We start from the raw sequence: 16,544 nt of genomic DNA, 5'->3' as shown, positions 1-16,544 counted from the left end.
TTGCGCAGTAGAGCGCAGGAAGTAGAGCAGGAAGTACAGCTGCGATATCAAAAGCCCGCCCACACTCTCGCAGATGCAGAACAATTAATTATGTTGGTGTGAAATAAACAGTTATGGAAATGTAGAAATTAAAGCTAAAGCTCCAATCTGCTCCCAAAAATTTCGAAAAAAGTCTGTTAGTGCCTCAGTGACAACTTCACTCAGAGAAGCCGTCAGTCTCAGCTGTCAATCATGATGTCACACCCCCCGTTTTTATAGCATCAAATAACTAACTAAAACTAAACTTATTTTAAAAACTAACACTTGAAATGAAATCATCGTGATGATAACTGCCTTCAGTGACATAAACTAACTTTGGGGAAAAAATATTTGAAGTGTAATATTATTATTTAGTTTGCCTCCCGTCCATTAGAAAACACAGAGGGGCGTCTATACTGGGACAGGTCACCGGGGGGCGATCGAGGCGCGAAAGCTTCAGTAAATGAGAGGGAGACTGCAGGCTTGGGTTTGAGTGACCAACTATCAATATTTAACCTGACAAAAATATATTTATTCAGTGTTGTCCACATTATATTTCACCTGCAGCAGCATTGTGAACTTTTTAATTTTTTTTAACACGTTTGGCCATTAACTTTTAAATGCATCATTATATTTAAACTGTAAAGACATGAGGAGAGTCTCTGGCCCACAAAGACCCACACATGGCAGATCAACGAGCGGCTACATTTCTCTCCGATACGGTAGGAGATTAAACTGAATGTGGAGGATTTGAACTGTGACGAATCTGACGATGATTGACAGGGCAGATAAACGGTGACGGGATGCACGTAACTAAGCGTTAGAGTCCGTTAAAGATGGCGAAGTAGTATGTCCCGAAGCTTGCATACTTTTCTGCTACACACTCAAAAGTATATAACTTTTCTTCACAAAAAGAGTACATACTTTTAGGACGTTTGGCGAATGTGGGACACAGCGGATACTTTAATATGGCTGCGTCGCGCCTCTCACTCCGTCTGCAACGCAAGCGAACCTAGCAGTGAAAGTACGTTAGCGGAGCAAACAACGGTAAATGTAATAAGTAATTGTAAAAAAAAAAAAAAAAAAAAAAAAAAAAAGCCTACTGTAGGCTACTTGTCTGTAGCCTACAGTAATTATTTCATACACAATATACAAACCGTTATTCAGGAAAATCACCTCAGGAAGTTCTCTCTCAGGACAGAAGACCATCTTCAATCCCGTTTGCAAACCAGCAGCTGTTGCAGACCAACACTGTCAGTGAAATTGAACCCAATAGACAAAACTGCCCAACATTTTGAAAATAACAAAATGACCCAGCAGTCTGGGAGAGAAAAATATCCCAGCAAAGATTCTATTTATATAAGGCTACAGTTGAAAATACTTAAATGTGTACTTAGTAATGTTTTATGCTGTCCTGTCCATCTTGAAACTCAGAAGTACATACTACTAGGTGGAAATGGGGATAATCGATTTATTTTCACAGACGCATTTGCTTGTATTTTTTTTACCAAGGGTGCCAATATATTACTGTATATCCTCTCCTCAGTTTAGTATGATGTGAGTGACCTCTAGTGGTGTCACATGGGAAAGGGTACAGACAGAATAATCAGTCATTTGTGCTCACATTATATCTTTCATGTAACTTTGAATTTATATTCCATTATTACCATTAAGGAAAACTAAAACTGGGCACTCAGACTGACAAATTATTTTACTTTATGAAAATAGCAAAATTTTCTCTTAAACGGTAGCCTAAGCTTAAACCATAAATTACAGACCTCTTCCTGGTGATTCAAACTCATGCCTTTTTGGTTTGTTAAAACAAATTTAATAAATGATTTGACATAACAGAAAAAGTACTTTCCTTGATAAAGACCTCTTAAACATGAGGCAATTAACAGAATAGACTGAGCACCAAAAACCATGAAATTGAGGTTTTGAACAGCTTAGAATGCCACGAATTCAAAACACTGCAATTTGATAAACAGGTCATTCTTTAGTATTGAAGAAAAAAAAATAGCACCAACATTAGGAAATAATTAAACTGACATTTACACTGATCGTAAAGTGGAAATGCATTCAATAGTCTGTAAAAAAAAATATATTAGTGTCTACAGATTACGTAGAAGAAACAAATTAATGACAGTTCAACACTTCACGAACAGCACTTCTATTTAGAGTGATAACAGAAATACGGATATCAATACAAAAAAACCAATTCATTTTTCTAAAAGTGCTGGCGTGCAGGTGTGATCTAGATTCTAGAAGACAAGATTTTCTCTGATCATAATTGCTATAGAGATAAAAATTCAAATCACAAATGTGAAGACTTTGCATACAAATACAATAGAAAGAATAGCACCTTAAAAGGATGTCCATATATCACAGACAAACAGAGCACCTTAACAAGCCATTTTTGCTTTAAACACTATCGTTCAAAAGTTTAGTGTATGTAATTTTTCAATAATGATTTTGAAATAAGTCTCTTATGCTCAGCAAGGCTGCATCAAGTAATTTGTTCCAGTAATATGAGTGCACTGTCTTTCTTTTTAAAATGGTGATAATCTAGTACAATTAAGGTGTAGTAACTGGCTAATCATATTGAGCTACTAGCTGTCAAGTACAATCCACTCAGGTAATATTAGCATGGAGGTTTTTCCTCTTGTAAATCTTGTTAAACTTGACAAATTAATCCATTCTTCATAAGCGTTGAGGAATTTGTGAAGGTAATTGTTTTTCCACTTATGTTTCTAGTTCATCCCCACACAAAGAACATATGTTAAAGCAGAAACAATTTTTTTTAATGTTTTGATTATTCTGCTTTTGTTTGGTCATGTATCCAGTGTGAAGTGAGGTCAGGTACCAAATTTTAAAGTCGACTACTTGAGAGACGTCCAGGAGAAGGGCTTCGACTAGGCATCTGAAAGAGAAGGATACCGCTTCAAATCACTCACAGAGCAGCTGGAAAAATGGCTCTTATTAAAAAGCAAGAATAATTTTGAGAGAAACACACGAGAAGAATTGTACTAACCCTCAGACTCAGTGAGGAAGCGTGTGCAAGAGAGATGTGAAGAAAACTTAATTGTAAAACTAATACGAATTGTGGACTATATACCACATTGTGGACCATATTGTTTTCCTTGTTTACTTTTGGGAATATCTAAGGAGTAGTTCACAATTCTGTCAACATTTTCTCACATTCCAAGCTTGTATGATTTACTTTCTTCTGAGAGACCAAAGAAGTAATGTCCGAGCCGTTCTCTCTAATGAAATTGCATGAGTATCAAGGGTTTTCAAGCTGCAAAGAGCAAAAACGCACCATAAAAGCGCAACAAAACTGGTTTATATACACTCACCGGCCACTTTATTAGGTACAGAAAAGTTCTGCTAGTTAAAGCAAATATCTAATCAGCCAATCACATGGCAACAGACATTGACTGGTTTTTAAAAATAAGGCCTGGGACACGATTTTCAAATCGTAATCAATTTTAAAACTGTGGGAGACCATAGACATCAGAGCAGATTCAACCGATTTTTTGCATTATAATCCTCCAAATACACACACTAGAAGATTTGTCCAGACTGCGAGACCATACACCTGTTGATTAAAGTAATATTTTCACAGTAAATGGCCAGACTGGAGTGAGCCAATAGAATAGAAGATAGAATGGCAACAGCAAGTCAAATAATCACTCTTTACAACCGAGGTCTGCTGAAGAGCATCCCTGAACACAACATCAAACAATATAAATGAAACATGTATAAAACATGAAAGCATGAATCCATTCTGCATTGTATCGACAGTTCAAGCTGCTGGTGATGGCACACTTTGGGCCCTTAAGTACCAATTGAGCATCATTTAAATGCCATTTGTCCATCCCTTTTTGACCACAGTGCACACCTTCTGAAGGTTACTTCCAGGAGGATAACGCACCATGTCACAAAGCTCAAAATCATCTCAAACGTTTCTTGCACATGACAGAGTCCACTAAACTCACCAGATCTCAATCCAATAGAGCAGCTTTGGGATGTGGTGGAACAGGAGATTTATATCATGAATGACCATCCAACAAATCTGCAGCAACTGCTTGATGCTATCATATCAATATGAATCAAAATCTCTGATGAATGTTTCCAGCATTATTAAGGAAGTTCTGAAGGCAAAACCAGGTCCAGCTCGGTACTAGCAAGGTGTACCTGATAAAGTGGCCAGTGAGTGCAATTTATGCGTTATGTACCTGCTCAAGCAAAATGATATTGTGTGAGGAACAGACTGACTGTCATTATTAACTCAAAATCTTTTTTTGAACGCCATGGCCACCATTCACTTTCATAGAAAACAGCAGCATAGACATTCTGCTATTAATAACTCCATCTATGTTCCACAGAAGAAAGAAAATCATACAGGTTTCAGGTGTGGGTGAAAAAAATATGATAGAATTTTTTTTTTTTTAGGTGAACTATCCCTTGATTTGGAAGACACAAATGTTCAGTAAAAACTCACAAATGTGCGGCTGGGGCTTCCTGAACGAGAGCGGACAGGACTTGAACTACGACTCCTGCTTCTCCACTAGAAAAAAAAAAAAAACATGTACGTCCACACAAACTTAAACATTTTAATATTTAATTCTTCACAAATAACTAAAGAATGAACAAAAATATGTTTTTCCCCATACTTTTCTCCTTTTCTATGCAGTATGAGTTTGTCATGACTAGTATAAATGCTGTTTTGATTGATTTTCCCCAAATGGCCTCCACATACCAGAGCTCCTCTCCTAGTGACCGCCTCTCCCTTTAGTATGACAGTGTCTCCCTCCAACAGTGCAGGCCACACGTGATACGCCACCAGTGGAGCGGTGAACTCTGAGTCAAAACTGCGCCTATACCTGAGAGGAAGAAAAAGTGTGACGGGGTAAGCCACTGGTTTACGTGTGTGTCGCTGTTTTGTATTTTTGTTTAACCTTTTCCTTGCTGTTCATTTTTGTACTGCATTGTGGCTGAATTATTGATTTTATTTCACATATTTGCGAAAAACCTGCTCAGTGTTATCACTTAGTCCCGCTAGTTCACATATATGTGTGTGGGTGTGTCTATTTTGCACTCTTGATCATTTAGAGTGTCACCCCTTCATTGCTGTGCACTTTTTTTCTGCACAGTGGCTGATTTGTAGATTGTACTATCAAAAGAGTCTCTTTTTTGGTATATTCCCATTCTTTTCCTATGTTTGTCTTTTTTGACCCTGAAGATGCCATGTTAGCCTGGATGCCAGCCAAACTCAGCCCTGCCCATAACATTTGAGGACGGGCAGTTCGGTCTGGCCTCGATCCATAGAGGAGTAATTATCTCCGAACACAACAGAAACTGTTCGGACCAATGAGATCATCAGGGCGGGCTTTAGATGATGACGGACAGATGATCAACAGTAACGTAATCATGCACGTCATCAAAGGCGCTTGGATTATATTTGTTCAAATCTTGAACGGAGAGCTTGTTTGTATATGCATTCACCTTCACAATTTCTCTCTGAAATGATGATCATGTTGGGTAAGTACTCTGTGTATCCTTAAATTCTTTTCTTTTTTTACAACACCGTTAAAGATTGTTTATTCCAGCGTGCGTGCAGACAGGGTTGCCATGTTTTTACAACAAAACCCGCCAACTACTAGCCCAAAACAATAGCTTCTCAGGCGTTTCGGGGGGTAAAATGTGTGTTATTCTGGCAAGGTTGCTTGCTAAAATTGGCATTCATGCATCTATATATCACATAATAGTCGCTTCAATCCGCGGACATGGAAAACAACCCGCGGAGTAAAACACGGACATGGCAACACAGTGCAGTTGAGCTCTGTTGACGCTTGACAACTAATGCGTCGCTTCGTTGCTCAGATTGGTTGTAGGGTGTACAATTGTAATCCAATTGAGGTCTTTCCTGGTTCGGTTGAAACACGCCCCATAATCACAGCCCAATGGAGCAGTATCACACTCATATTGGCCCTCATTTATCAATCTTGCGTAGAAACTGGTGTATATGTTGGCGTAAGATTATGCTTACACTCCTCTCATCGCCTGATTTATGAAGCTGTGCGTACCTCTGTAATCCAGGTGTACACAATACTTGCCCTTGATAAATGCCGCGGCTGAAAATGATTGTCATTAGAATAACACGCCCCTATATATTCAAGTCTCCGCCTCCCCCACGCCCTCATTTTACGCCATGGACAAACAGAAGACGGCAAAGAAGCGAAACTTCTCCGACGTGGAGATCGGGCGCGCTCAATCATCTCACTAGTCCACTAGTCAGGGAACTGATTAGGACATAAGTCAATGGGCTGACTCCCTGATCAGTGCTCTGACTACTGAACTAGTGAGATGATTGAGACGCGCCCATCGAGACCATCACCAGGGAAGTGGAAAAAAAAAAACGAAATTGTTTTATTTGGGAGTTTAAAGAGTGGAATTAAAGGCACCTACAAAAACAAAATATGGACACAAATTACGAGTACTCTTAATAGTGTGGCGGTTTAGAAGCACACTCCAGCAGTTTAAATAGCTGTTTGGATGATAAATTACGATCACAATGCATTATTTTACATTACATGTTTTGAAACAATTAGCATTTAATTTCATATCACGGCACATGTATTGTGTACAATAGACATGATGATGTGATGTGGAGTAGCCTACCATTCATTCACATTAATAATTACATGACAAATTTGTAAGATTCTTATTATTATGATTTTTATTCTTAATGACTTTTGTTATTTAGAAGAAGAAGGTCATTTTTATTATTTTGTCAGTCTGAATTATTTTAGTCCCAGTGCGTGCGCAGCTGCCGGGCCAGGCGGGCCTGAAACGTCAGATAAAGCCCACAGGCTCGTGAGTCGCGACTGGAGGAATACATATGCCTACAAATCAAACGCTTAGGTAAAGTCACACAAATTAAACATTGATGTTCATGTTGCACAAAAATAAACACTGAATGTTGTTGTTGTGGTTTTTAACAGTGGGTCATATAGCATATCTTTGTCAGTGCGTTTTGTGGTGTTAGCAATTGTTTTTCTGCGCATTTTCACACTAACTTTCACACTAACGTGCGTACACCATCTCCTGAGCTGTCGTAGGAATTGAGTGTGCCGTACGCCAACGTCCATATTGATAAATCTCAAAGTCACCGTGGGTTTGGGGGTACGCAAGGTGTACGCTGGAAATTTGGTGTACGCACTTTTGATGAATGAGAGCCATTCTGACTAGAATTGAGTATGACCACGTCAGGGTAGCCAAGTGTGAATGTTTTTTTTTTTTTTTTTTGAAACTTTAACATATCCCAATCATGTCCGTGATTTTTTTTGTTTATAAAAGTCACTAAGCGTCATACCATCCCAAATTTCAAAAAATAAATGAATCTGTCATTTCTGACAAAAGAAGACACTGTGTGTTTTAGAACTTTTAAAAATGTCTCAAGACCCTTGAGATGTGTTGCTGATGTCTGATTTATAAGCTCCACTCACTTAACATCACTGTAGAGTTCACCATCTGAGCTGAAGGCCAGGTCCAGTGGTGGGTCAAGAGTTTGCATGGCAAATGCTATTCGACATGCTTCCCTAATGAAGCTGCTGATCAGAACAAAGTCCACCTCCGGAGGGAAAGAGATGCGTGGGTTTACGTTCATCGCGTTGATCACGTCCTAAATAGATGGAAATTTAATGATTAAAGACTCAGAATTAAAGAATTAAAGAAATTACTCAAAATACTCAGTAAGGGTTTCAGGGGAGGGAAACAATTTGTGACTTACTAAAACGATAATTTAGATATTTAAGGGTTGCCAAACATTACTTAATCAAACGTACATTAACGCTGCTCTGCACATCATACAGGTCCAAGTTTCTCACAATGTAATCCACCACTGCATCCTCCAGACTCTCAGGACCAACATGAGTGGAGGAAAGTGTCTTCCTCACACGTGCTTTAAACTGCCGATAGGCCAGTTTAGCAGCCTGAAATGACTCCTGTTGGACAATACAAATTCTTAATTACGATACATCATTTTTCCTACTGCTTTAATATAATATAAAATAACATCTAATATAATATTTGTCTTTAATTTTGTATAAGATAGTTGGTATGTTGAAGGTGAGGTCTAATGCTCTTTCATGCATTCTGGCTTATTTACACTGTTAAAGAGTTGGATAATCATGCTAAACATGGCCAACATTTCAAAAAAACAAGTTGGACGAATGAAAGATTATTTCTGTGCCAAATACACTCTTTCGGGATTCAAATACGCTTCGTAAAGTTTTTTCCCCGAGTATGGCCCTGAAGTGTTTTTCTGGTTGTGAGGTAAAGATAACCTTGTTCAGCTTTCCAAATAACCCAGTGTTAAGGAAACAGTGGATGCAATTTATTTTTCCGGAGCAGCAACAGAGTTCTGCAAGTGTGTTTGTTTGTTCCCAGTCATGAGTCGAAACTGCATCAAATGTTTGTTTTGTTGGCAATCGGCATGTAAGTGCATGTAATGAATGTATATTGAATCAAAAGTTATCCAGGGATAATGCCGTGTTTGTGTGTGTGTGTGTGTGTGTGTGTGTGTGTGTGTGTGTGTGTGTGTGTGTGTGTGTGTGTGTGTGTGTGTGTGTGTGTGTGTCCGCCTTCCACTGCACGCCTGCACAAGTTTGGCTGTTTTTGGAAGGAAGCGTTACAGCATAGCTGTCTCTGAAAGACTCTTCAGAGAAGTACTGTAAAGGATGCAATACAACTCTATAGGGACTCAAGATTAACATGAGATTGACAGAAACTCTGTGTTATGTACCATTTAATTACAATACAGCATCATATTAGAATAGAATATTTTCTTCCATTTTTGAATACTGTTATGTTCTTTAATATGTTCTACGATTTTATAAAGAACCATAATGTTATTACTAGCCTACATTAGCTGTTATCTCAGGATGGTAATTGATGAAGCTTTTCTTACCACAGCAGCGATGAAAATGATCCTCTGGACTGTTTCCAGGTCATCAATGTATCTGCGCAGGAGACTTTGGGAGTCCAGCCTCTCTGTGGCATACAGGTCTGAGAATCGGGAGACCATCCGTGCATGCCGAGAGGAACTAGTGAGCTGTGCACGTGTAGGAGACTCGCCCCTCACAGGGCTGACCGAGCGACTCCGCCTTGGAAGAGGACTCGGTGAACGGCTCCTGACCAATCTGGAAGTGAGTTAAAAGAGGAAGTAAAGTTTACTTAAGTCTCATTTGCACTAAGCGAAAAGCTACTTTTGTGTCAACTGTACCTTTCCTGTAGAACAGCTTTTTCAGCGGTGAGGAACGAGACCTCATCTCGTAGGATTCTGACCTGCCTCTCATAGTCATCAAGTACATCCAGCTTTCTCTTATACAGATCAACCTGATCTTGAGCAACGCGCAACCTGACACAATTCCATTGTTTAACATTATATAAATATTGAATTCTCAAACATATCGCTTTTCAGTACACAAATGGCCACTCAGCAGTCGTACAGTTCATACAACTGTCTAAATGTTCAATACACAAAGATATAAAAAGAAATTTTGGCAAAGTTCACAGTCTCTGACTCACTCTGACTTTAGATGTAGTATTTCATCCTCTGTGGCTAACAGGGTGGTTGCAGATTTATTTTTTGTGGAATCCAATTCAATCTGGGTGTCAGCAAGCCTGGGAACAGGATAAATGAATACAATTTTATGTTTAATGGAAATGATGAGATTTCAATAAACACAATTGCACCCTCATTTTGTTCCAAACTTGTATGCTTTATTTTCCCCAGTGGAAATAAAGGACTTTTTAAAGAAACTTAATATAAATGATTTCCATACAATGACAGTCATTGAGGCCTATGGCTGTTAAAAGACACAATTTTTGCTGCTAGAGGTTGCTTGTTCAAAACAGAGGTGTAGCTTGAAGATGTCTTGATTTTGTGTAATCGCAGCCGGTGGAAAAGAATCCAACAGGACTCATGATATCCACGGATGAGCTAAAGTATTAAAGATTTATTAGTGTTACTGTAGTTTGAAGAAGGAAGGGGCGGAACGATTTCCGAATTTATTTATTTTTGTTGATGAATGTATCCAAACAGTTGCTCACCTGTCTAATAAAGCACATCATTTATTAAAGCGTTTTTTTTGTATTTCCATGGTTTCTAAAAAATAAAAGACTCAAAATCGAGGGTTATGTGGGTATGATGTTATTATTAGACAACACAGACATGGCTAAAATTGGTAATTTCTCTGAAATTAAACATTCTTGGAAACATTTGGGATAATGCAAGTTCACAAGTCAACGAAGTAAATTTTTGTTCTAGTGGCTTTTGGATATTTTAATATCCTCATTCTTGTTCCGCTCCAACGGTTTTCAGCCCCACCCTGCTTTATACTACAGTAACATTAAATAAATATTTAATACATTAGCTCATCCATGAATATGATTTCTGCATGAGTCCTGTTGGATTCTTTTTCACCAGCTGTAGAGGTGAAAACTAGCCTGACAAGCCAGACCCACATCAAGATGTCTGGTCTGGAAACTCACCATTGACAGCTCAATCTGAGGGGCGGATAAACGGTTGTCTGTCAAACTCCCTCTGCACGCGATAGGATAGCGCTACAACCAACCAGAGTAACGAAGGTGAAACAGAGCTAGTTGATAGATTAAACATTCACCGAATCCGGTCGGCTAAACTCCGAACACATCTTCCCTTTTTAAGAATGACTTCAGTGCCGTTCTTTGTTCTTTTCTCAGAGAAAAGCTTAACTCCAAGTCTTCCAGAGTCGCGGTCAAAGCTGATTCGAAAGACCGCCGCCGTTCGCCAGTTTCTGTGTTTACTAGAAGCACGCAAACGCAACTCGGCCATCGTCATTATGGCCCCGCCCACCGACTATACACGATGTGATTGGTCCGGCAAGAGTTAGGGGAATACAGCTCAGAAGGGTATTGAGAGTTCCTAGACGACACTTGCAGGCAGATTAAATTTGCTGCCGCTAGGGTGCGTCTAGATTTCTAGGCTAGGTGAAAACAACAACTTCCATGATTTTGCGAAATCAATGCGTCATCAAGCTACAATTTTTATTTTTTATTTTTAATAAGCAACCTTTAGCAGCTGAAATTACATATTGTGCCTTTAAGTGCACTAAATGATTAGAGAAGACTGTTTTTTTGCTAAATTAAACAAAAAAAATAAAATAATTAACACCTGATGAATAAAATCTATGACTTTCATTCCATTCTGGCTTTTATCTAGTTTAGACTTGATACTGACTCCTGTTTAACTGAATCCAACTCTATACGTGTGGAGCACAGCCGGTCTTCTATGTCCTGCATGTTGCTCTCATGAGATGAGGACAGTTCACGAATCTTCCGATCTTTCTCCATAGATTCCTGATTGGCATATACAAAAGTATATAAGCGCAAGTATAGCAACTCAGGATCATTATTTCACTGAAAAAAATGAAACATGCATGTGGAACAGCAGCAAGACAGCAGTACAGGATTCTGGATGTCCAGCTGACCTGAATCAGGCTAAGGCTGGTATCCGAGGAGACAGACGAAGCTGCAATGGTGAAACAAGAGCCAAGCCATGGTAAAAGACGAGATTTCAGTGTGTCAACCCCTGAATAATGTCCCCCTGAAGAAGAACGAGGACATAAAATCTGCTTGAACATTAATATTGAAGAGTCAATTATTAGACGTGCTAGAGCTGTAACATAAATATTGTACATAAAGAGAGGAGTCAATCCGTCTATTTACCCTCTTGTGCTGTAAGGTTGAGTATGGTGAACAATTGACCCTGAATTTTAGAGGTGAGCTCCACCAGTTCACAGCACCTATTCAGATTCTGGTCACAAGAGAACACCTGAAAGAAAATAGGGTTGTTATATTTTCCAAAACAAATGTTGTTACGAGATAAGACATAGGGTGCAACAACCAAACAGCAAGAAGTATAGCAGCACCTGTGGAAATGACCCTAAACTGAACTGAAAACAAAGTTTTTTTATTTTTTGCCATTGCATTAATTATTTGCTTATAGTGACAAATTTCAATATGATATTCCAATGTTTAATTCCAAGTTTTTCAAATGTTAACATGTTTTGAAGGTCAAATATTAACTTAATTAAATTATTTTTAACTTACACATGACAACATAATGGCCTTAGTAAATAGTAAACGATTATGAGTAATTATTTGAAGCACCAAATAGACATTCTTTTTTGTGCAACAATATCTAATTACTTTAATTCAGACACTGAAAACATCTATACCACAGACATTTTTGAATGTTTGAATTCGTGTGAATTCCTGATTCTTAAAAATTTGAGAAGACTGTATGTAAATGTCACTAAAGAATACAAAAGTAAAGAGTCAGAAGAAAGAACGGGGGTTCAGGGATGGACAAACATTACATCACGTGTGAATTGAGAGAGAGAGAGAGAGAGAGAGAGAGAGAGAGAGAGAATGTGTGTGTATGTATATATATATATATATATATATATATATACACATATATATAATAATAATAATAATAGATTTTATTTATAATGCACTTTTCATTCCGAAGAATCTCAAAGTGCAACAGAGGGGGGGGGGGGGAATAACAACAAAAAATGAATAACAAGTAAAAATATAGAATACTACAAACAGTCAACCAACACAGAAAACAGAACAGAAACAGAGCTGATGGTGAACAGAAACAGAGCTGATGGTGAACAGAAACAGAGCTGATGGTGAACAGAAACAGAGCTGATGGTGAACAGAAACAGAGCTAATGGTGAACAGAAACAGAGCTGATGGTGAACAGAAACAGAGCTGATGGTGAACAGAAAACAGCTGATGGTGGAAGTCTCCGTTAGCTCCGCAGCACACTGTGGTCCACTCCATGTTTCAGATTTCTCCCAGCGGCAGTGTCCCGATGACATCGCCGAGGCACGACAGCTGAAAACCAGATGATGGGTCTTCATGATGATTCAAACGATGGGGATCGCTGCAGCACCATGCAGGAGTCAGAACATTCCTCCGGGCACTTCTGTGGACACACCGGGGCCGGCGCAGATGTCCAAGCCGCTCCACGGTCGCAATGCAGGACGGAACAGCGGCGCAGCCGAGAAGCAGAACATCCCAACATCATGCCGGACGCCGACGACGAGAGCCCGGATGACGCTAGCCCGGTGCAAACTTCAGCCACCATGCAGCCCAAGCCCAAGGGAGACCACCAGTGAGCACCCGCGGCGAGAAACATCAAATGTCCTCCAAACCAGAAACCAACCGCAGCAATTCAAACGTAAACATTAGAGAAGCGGTTGAAAACGGCGAAACGACGAACAACGACCTCTCAGTGGCTGCCAGCAATCAGCAACAGTCCCAATTGTAGCTCTGACTGTTAGACTAGTCACAAACATAAGGAAATAAAATAAAATGTAAATCTATAGTACATTAACATGATCATTTGTGGGTGGAGAAGCGGCGAACAGACAACGCCAGCGTCCTCTCCCCCACGTTGCCTAGCAACAAGATATATATACACATACACACACACACACATATATATATATATATATATATATATAGACACACACACACATATAAAACTAAAAGAAATGAGGAAGTATCAATTAAACATCACATAAACATTTATAAACATTTGGTTGCTAGGCAACGTGGGGGAGAGGACGCTGGCGTCGTCTGTTCGCCGCTTCTCCACCCACAAATGATCATGTTAATGTACTATTAGATTTAGATTTTATTTTATTTCCTTATGTTTGTGACTAGTCTAACAGTCAGAGCTACAATTGGGGCTGTTGCTGATTGCTGGCAGCCACTGAGAGGACGTTGTTCCTCGTTTCGCCGTTTTCCACCGCTTCTAATGTTTACGTTTGAATTGCTGCGGTTGGTTGGTTCTGGTTTGGAGGACATTTGATGTTTCTCGCCGCGACTGCTCACTGGTGGACTCCCTTGGGCTTAAGCTGCATGGTGGCTGAAGTTTGCACCGGGCTAGCGTCATCTGGGCCATCGTAATCGGCGTCCGGCATGATGTTGGGATGTTCCGCTTCTCGGCTGCGCCGCTGTTCCGTCCTGCATTGCGGCCGTGGAGCGGCTTGGACTTCTGCGCCGACCCCGGTGTGTCCACAGAAGTGCCCGAAAAAATGTTCTGCCTCCTGCATGGTGCTGCGGCGATCCCCATCGTTTGAATCGTCATGAAGACCCATCATCTGGTCTTCAGCTGTCCTGCCTCGGCGATGTCATCGGTACACTGCCGCTGGGAGAAATCTGAAACATGGAGTGGACCACAGTGTGCTGCGGAGCTAACAGAGACTTCCACCATCAGCTGTTTTCTGTTCACCATCAGCTCTGTTTCTGTTCACCATCAGCTCTGTTTTCTGTTCTGTTTTCTGTGTTGGTTGATTGTTTGTAGTAGTATTCTATATTTTTATTTGTTATTCATTTTTTGTTGTTATTCCCCCCCCCCCCCCTTGTTGCACTTTGAGATTCTTCGGAATGAAAAGTGCATTATAAATAAAATCTATTATTATTATTATTAAACATAATCCTCCCCACAAAACAAAATATTTATATTAAATAAATACCAAAAGTGAGCATTCATTCAAAGTTTTTGTAGCCTTTTTGTTACAGGAGATAGATACGGATTTTTATATAGATATTAACATCTTGAAAGTGAGAAAAATTGGGGAAAGAGAAGAGCAAAACCTCCTGCGAGTTTAGAAAACACCAGCCTGACGGGAGCGGTGCCCAAGAATGGAGTCGCCGTTGTCCTGACAACGAGCGTCTATAGAAACCAAACTTTGCTGCAAAAGCAATGCATTAAAGCAAATATTGCTCATATCTGTGGCTACATAAGCACAATGCAGGGCAATCTTGCACATATAAGTTCAAGATGCTGCTAGGCTGCTACCATGACCGCCTAACAACTGTAGGTTGCTGTGCATATTGAGTTATGCTAAAACCCAACCTCAAAGCAGACAACCAACATTTACGTTAGATAACTTAGTTGATAGGCCTAACGTTATGCATTTGGTGAAAACAGCCTCCAAACAGAATCTTAAATATCCCAATCTGGAATCAGTGACTCCTGAATTTGTGCACGTGATATCATACACATGATTCATGAATGTTTAACGATGTAAAGGCTGTCAACTTCTTTAGTGGTTGATCACAGACGTGCAGTTTAAAGTAATGATGATGACTTACATGGTAGTCTTTGTACCAAGCCTCCAGTTTGTCCTGCAAAACACTGTAAGGAGATGAGTTTACCAGTCTTCGTAAAGTGTCAGCCATAGCTACAGATCCGCTGCTGTAATCCTGCTTCAGGACGTCCCAGTGCCTTTAATCCAGCAGCGCGGGTGCGCGCTTTGTATTTATACTGCTAGTAAAAACCCACCACTCACACCCTCGACTTCAGCGAAACCACGGACGCGCTTTTAGTTGTAGCAACGGTTTGCTAGACATCTCAGTTTGAGGAATTATAGATGTTATGAGCACAATGTACAATGCGTCTGTGTTTTTAACAGCTGTGGTCTCGATTCTGTTACTCCGTGTGTCTCTGAAGGTGCAGCTCAGATCTCAGTGATGAAATCTCACACTGTTAACTGGGCGTCAGATGTCAAGTACAGGACGATCTTTATTTACATCCTCTTGAAGAACAGGTGTAATGCCTTAATTGATTTTCCGTCATTTAACTGTATACCACGTGACAGGATAATAATTAAAATAAAATAAAAAAAATTTAAACAATGCATTGCAGCAATCTGCAGCCATTGCTGATGTTATCCAACAGTTGTGACCTAAAATGGGTAACACAAAATATAACTAAAATAAAGATAAATAAAACACTAAAATAAACATAGACCTACTTTTATATAAAATAATACTAATATAAAATGCTAAATAAAAACACCTTAATGTGCACATAACATATAACTTTAAAAATGTTAAAAATACTCTTTAAATTTTTAAGCAATGCTTATCTTCACTAGCAGTAAAAGCATTTTCTGAACATTAAAACATAAAAAAAAATAATAGGTTATAAAATTTCACTCTAAAATGTTTACTGTAGATTTTTTTTCCTGTTAATATTTATTACATTAATAAAACTGGGGAAAGTCGTATTCCATTTATCTAAAATAATAATTATATAAAATGCTAAATAAAACACCCCAATCCTACACATATCTGATCACTTAAAAAATGAAAAATGACTGTTTAAATGCTTAACCTTATTAGCTACATAATTATGGTAAAAGTCTTCTCAAAATTTAAATAGTAGAATACTTAAAAAATTACATAAGCCTATATTGCTTTTAAAAATATAATAGGTTATATTTTTCCCTTTAAAAATGTTATGTAGTTTTTTTCAGTTAATATTTATTAAAGTAATACAACTGGGAAAAGGGAGGGGGTGGAATTAAAATATAATAATATAAAATGCAAAGTAAAACTTCAATGTGTACGTGACTGATAACTTAAAAAAAGTAAATGACTGTTTAAAT

General features: G+C 39.0%; 1 protein-coding gene and 1 long non-coding RNA gene across 3 annotated transcripts; one reads left to right on the top strand and one right to left on the bottom strand.

Annotated features, from left to right (window-relative positions):
- The first annotated feature begins 496 nt into the window (after positions 1-496).
- On the top strand, positions 497-9,602 carry LOC137041022 (uncharacterized). Of its 2 annotated transcripts, XR_010898016.1 has the most exons (5): positions 497-740; positions 4,474-4,609; positions 4,841-4,930; positions 9,032-9,230; positions 9,319-9,602. It is a non-coding gene; the product is annotated as an uncharacterized lncRNA (long non-coding RNA). The 2 variants fall into 2 exon arrangements; XR_010898017.1 differs by lacking the exons at positions 9,032-9,230; positions 9,319-9,602 and adding an exon at positions 5,264-5,642.
- On the bottom strand, positions 1,904-15,630 carry spata18 (spermatogenesis associated 18). Its single transcript, XM_067416940.1, has 12 exons — positions 15,247-15,630; positions 11,794-11,899; positions 11,556-11,671; positions 11,306-11,424; positions 9,613-9,708; positions 9,308-9,442; positions 8,993-9,224; positions 7,869-8,027; positions 7,530-7,705; positions 4,781-4,904; positions 4,523-4,588; positions 1,904-2,938 (listed from the first exon to the last, which is right to left on the bottom strand). Exons 1-12 carry the CDS (start codon positions 15,331-15,333, stop codon positions 2,888-2,890), a joined length of 1,467 nt encoding a protein of 488 aa, XP_067273041.1. The 5' UTR covers positions 15,334-15,630; the 3' UTR covers positions 1,904-2,887.
- Positions 15,631-16,544: the final 914 nt, after the last annotated feature.

This window comes from Pseudorasbora parva, chromosome 15, assembly GCF_024679245.1.
Source record: "Pseudorasbora parva isolate DD20220531a chromosome 15, ASM2467924v1, whole genome shotgun sequence".
In the NCBI taxonomy this organism is placed as follows: Eukaryota; Metazoa; Chordata; class Actinopteri; order Cypriniformes; family Gobionidae; genus Pseudorasbora; species Pseudorasbora parva.
Note: the sequence above shows the minus strand (reverse complement) of the source record. Positions and strands in the feature narration are given on the sequence as shown.

Bases quoted from the DNA above. Each gene is read 5' to 3' on its own strand.
- spata18 (XM_067416940.1), bottom strand. From the start codon at position 15,333: ATGGCTGACACTTTACGAAGACTGGTAAACTCATCTCCTTACAGTGTT. The intron at 11,900-15,246 runs GTAAGTCATCAT...ATTTTCTTTCAG, and splicing joins CTTGGTACAAAGACTACCAT to GTGTTCTCTTGTGACCAGAA. The intron at 9,709-11,305 runs GTCAGTATCAAG...TCCTGTTCCCAG, and splicing joins TTGGATTCAGTTAAACAGGA to GCTTGCTGACACCCAGATTG.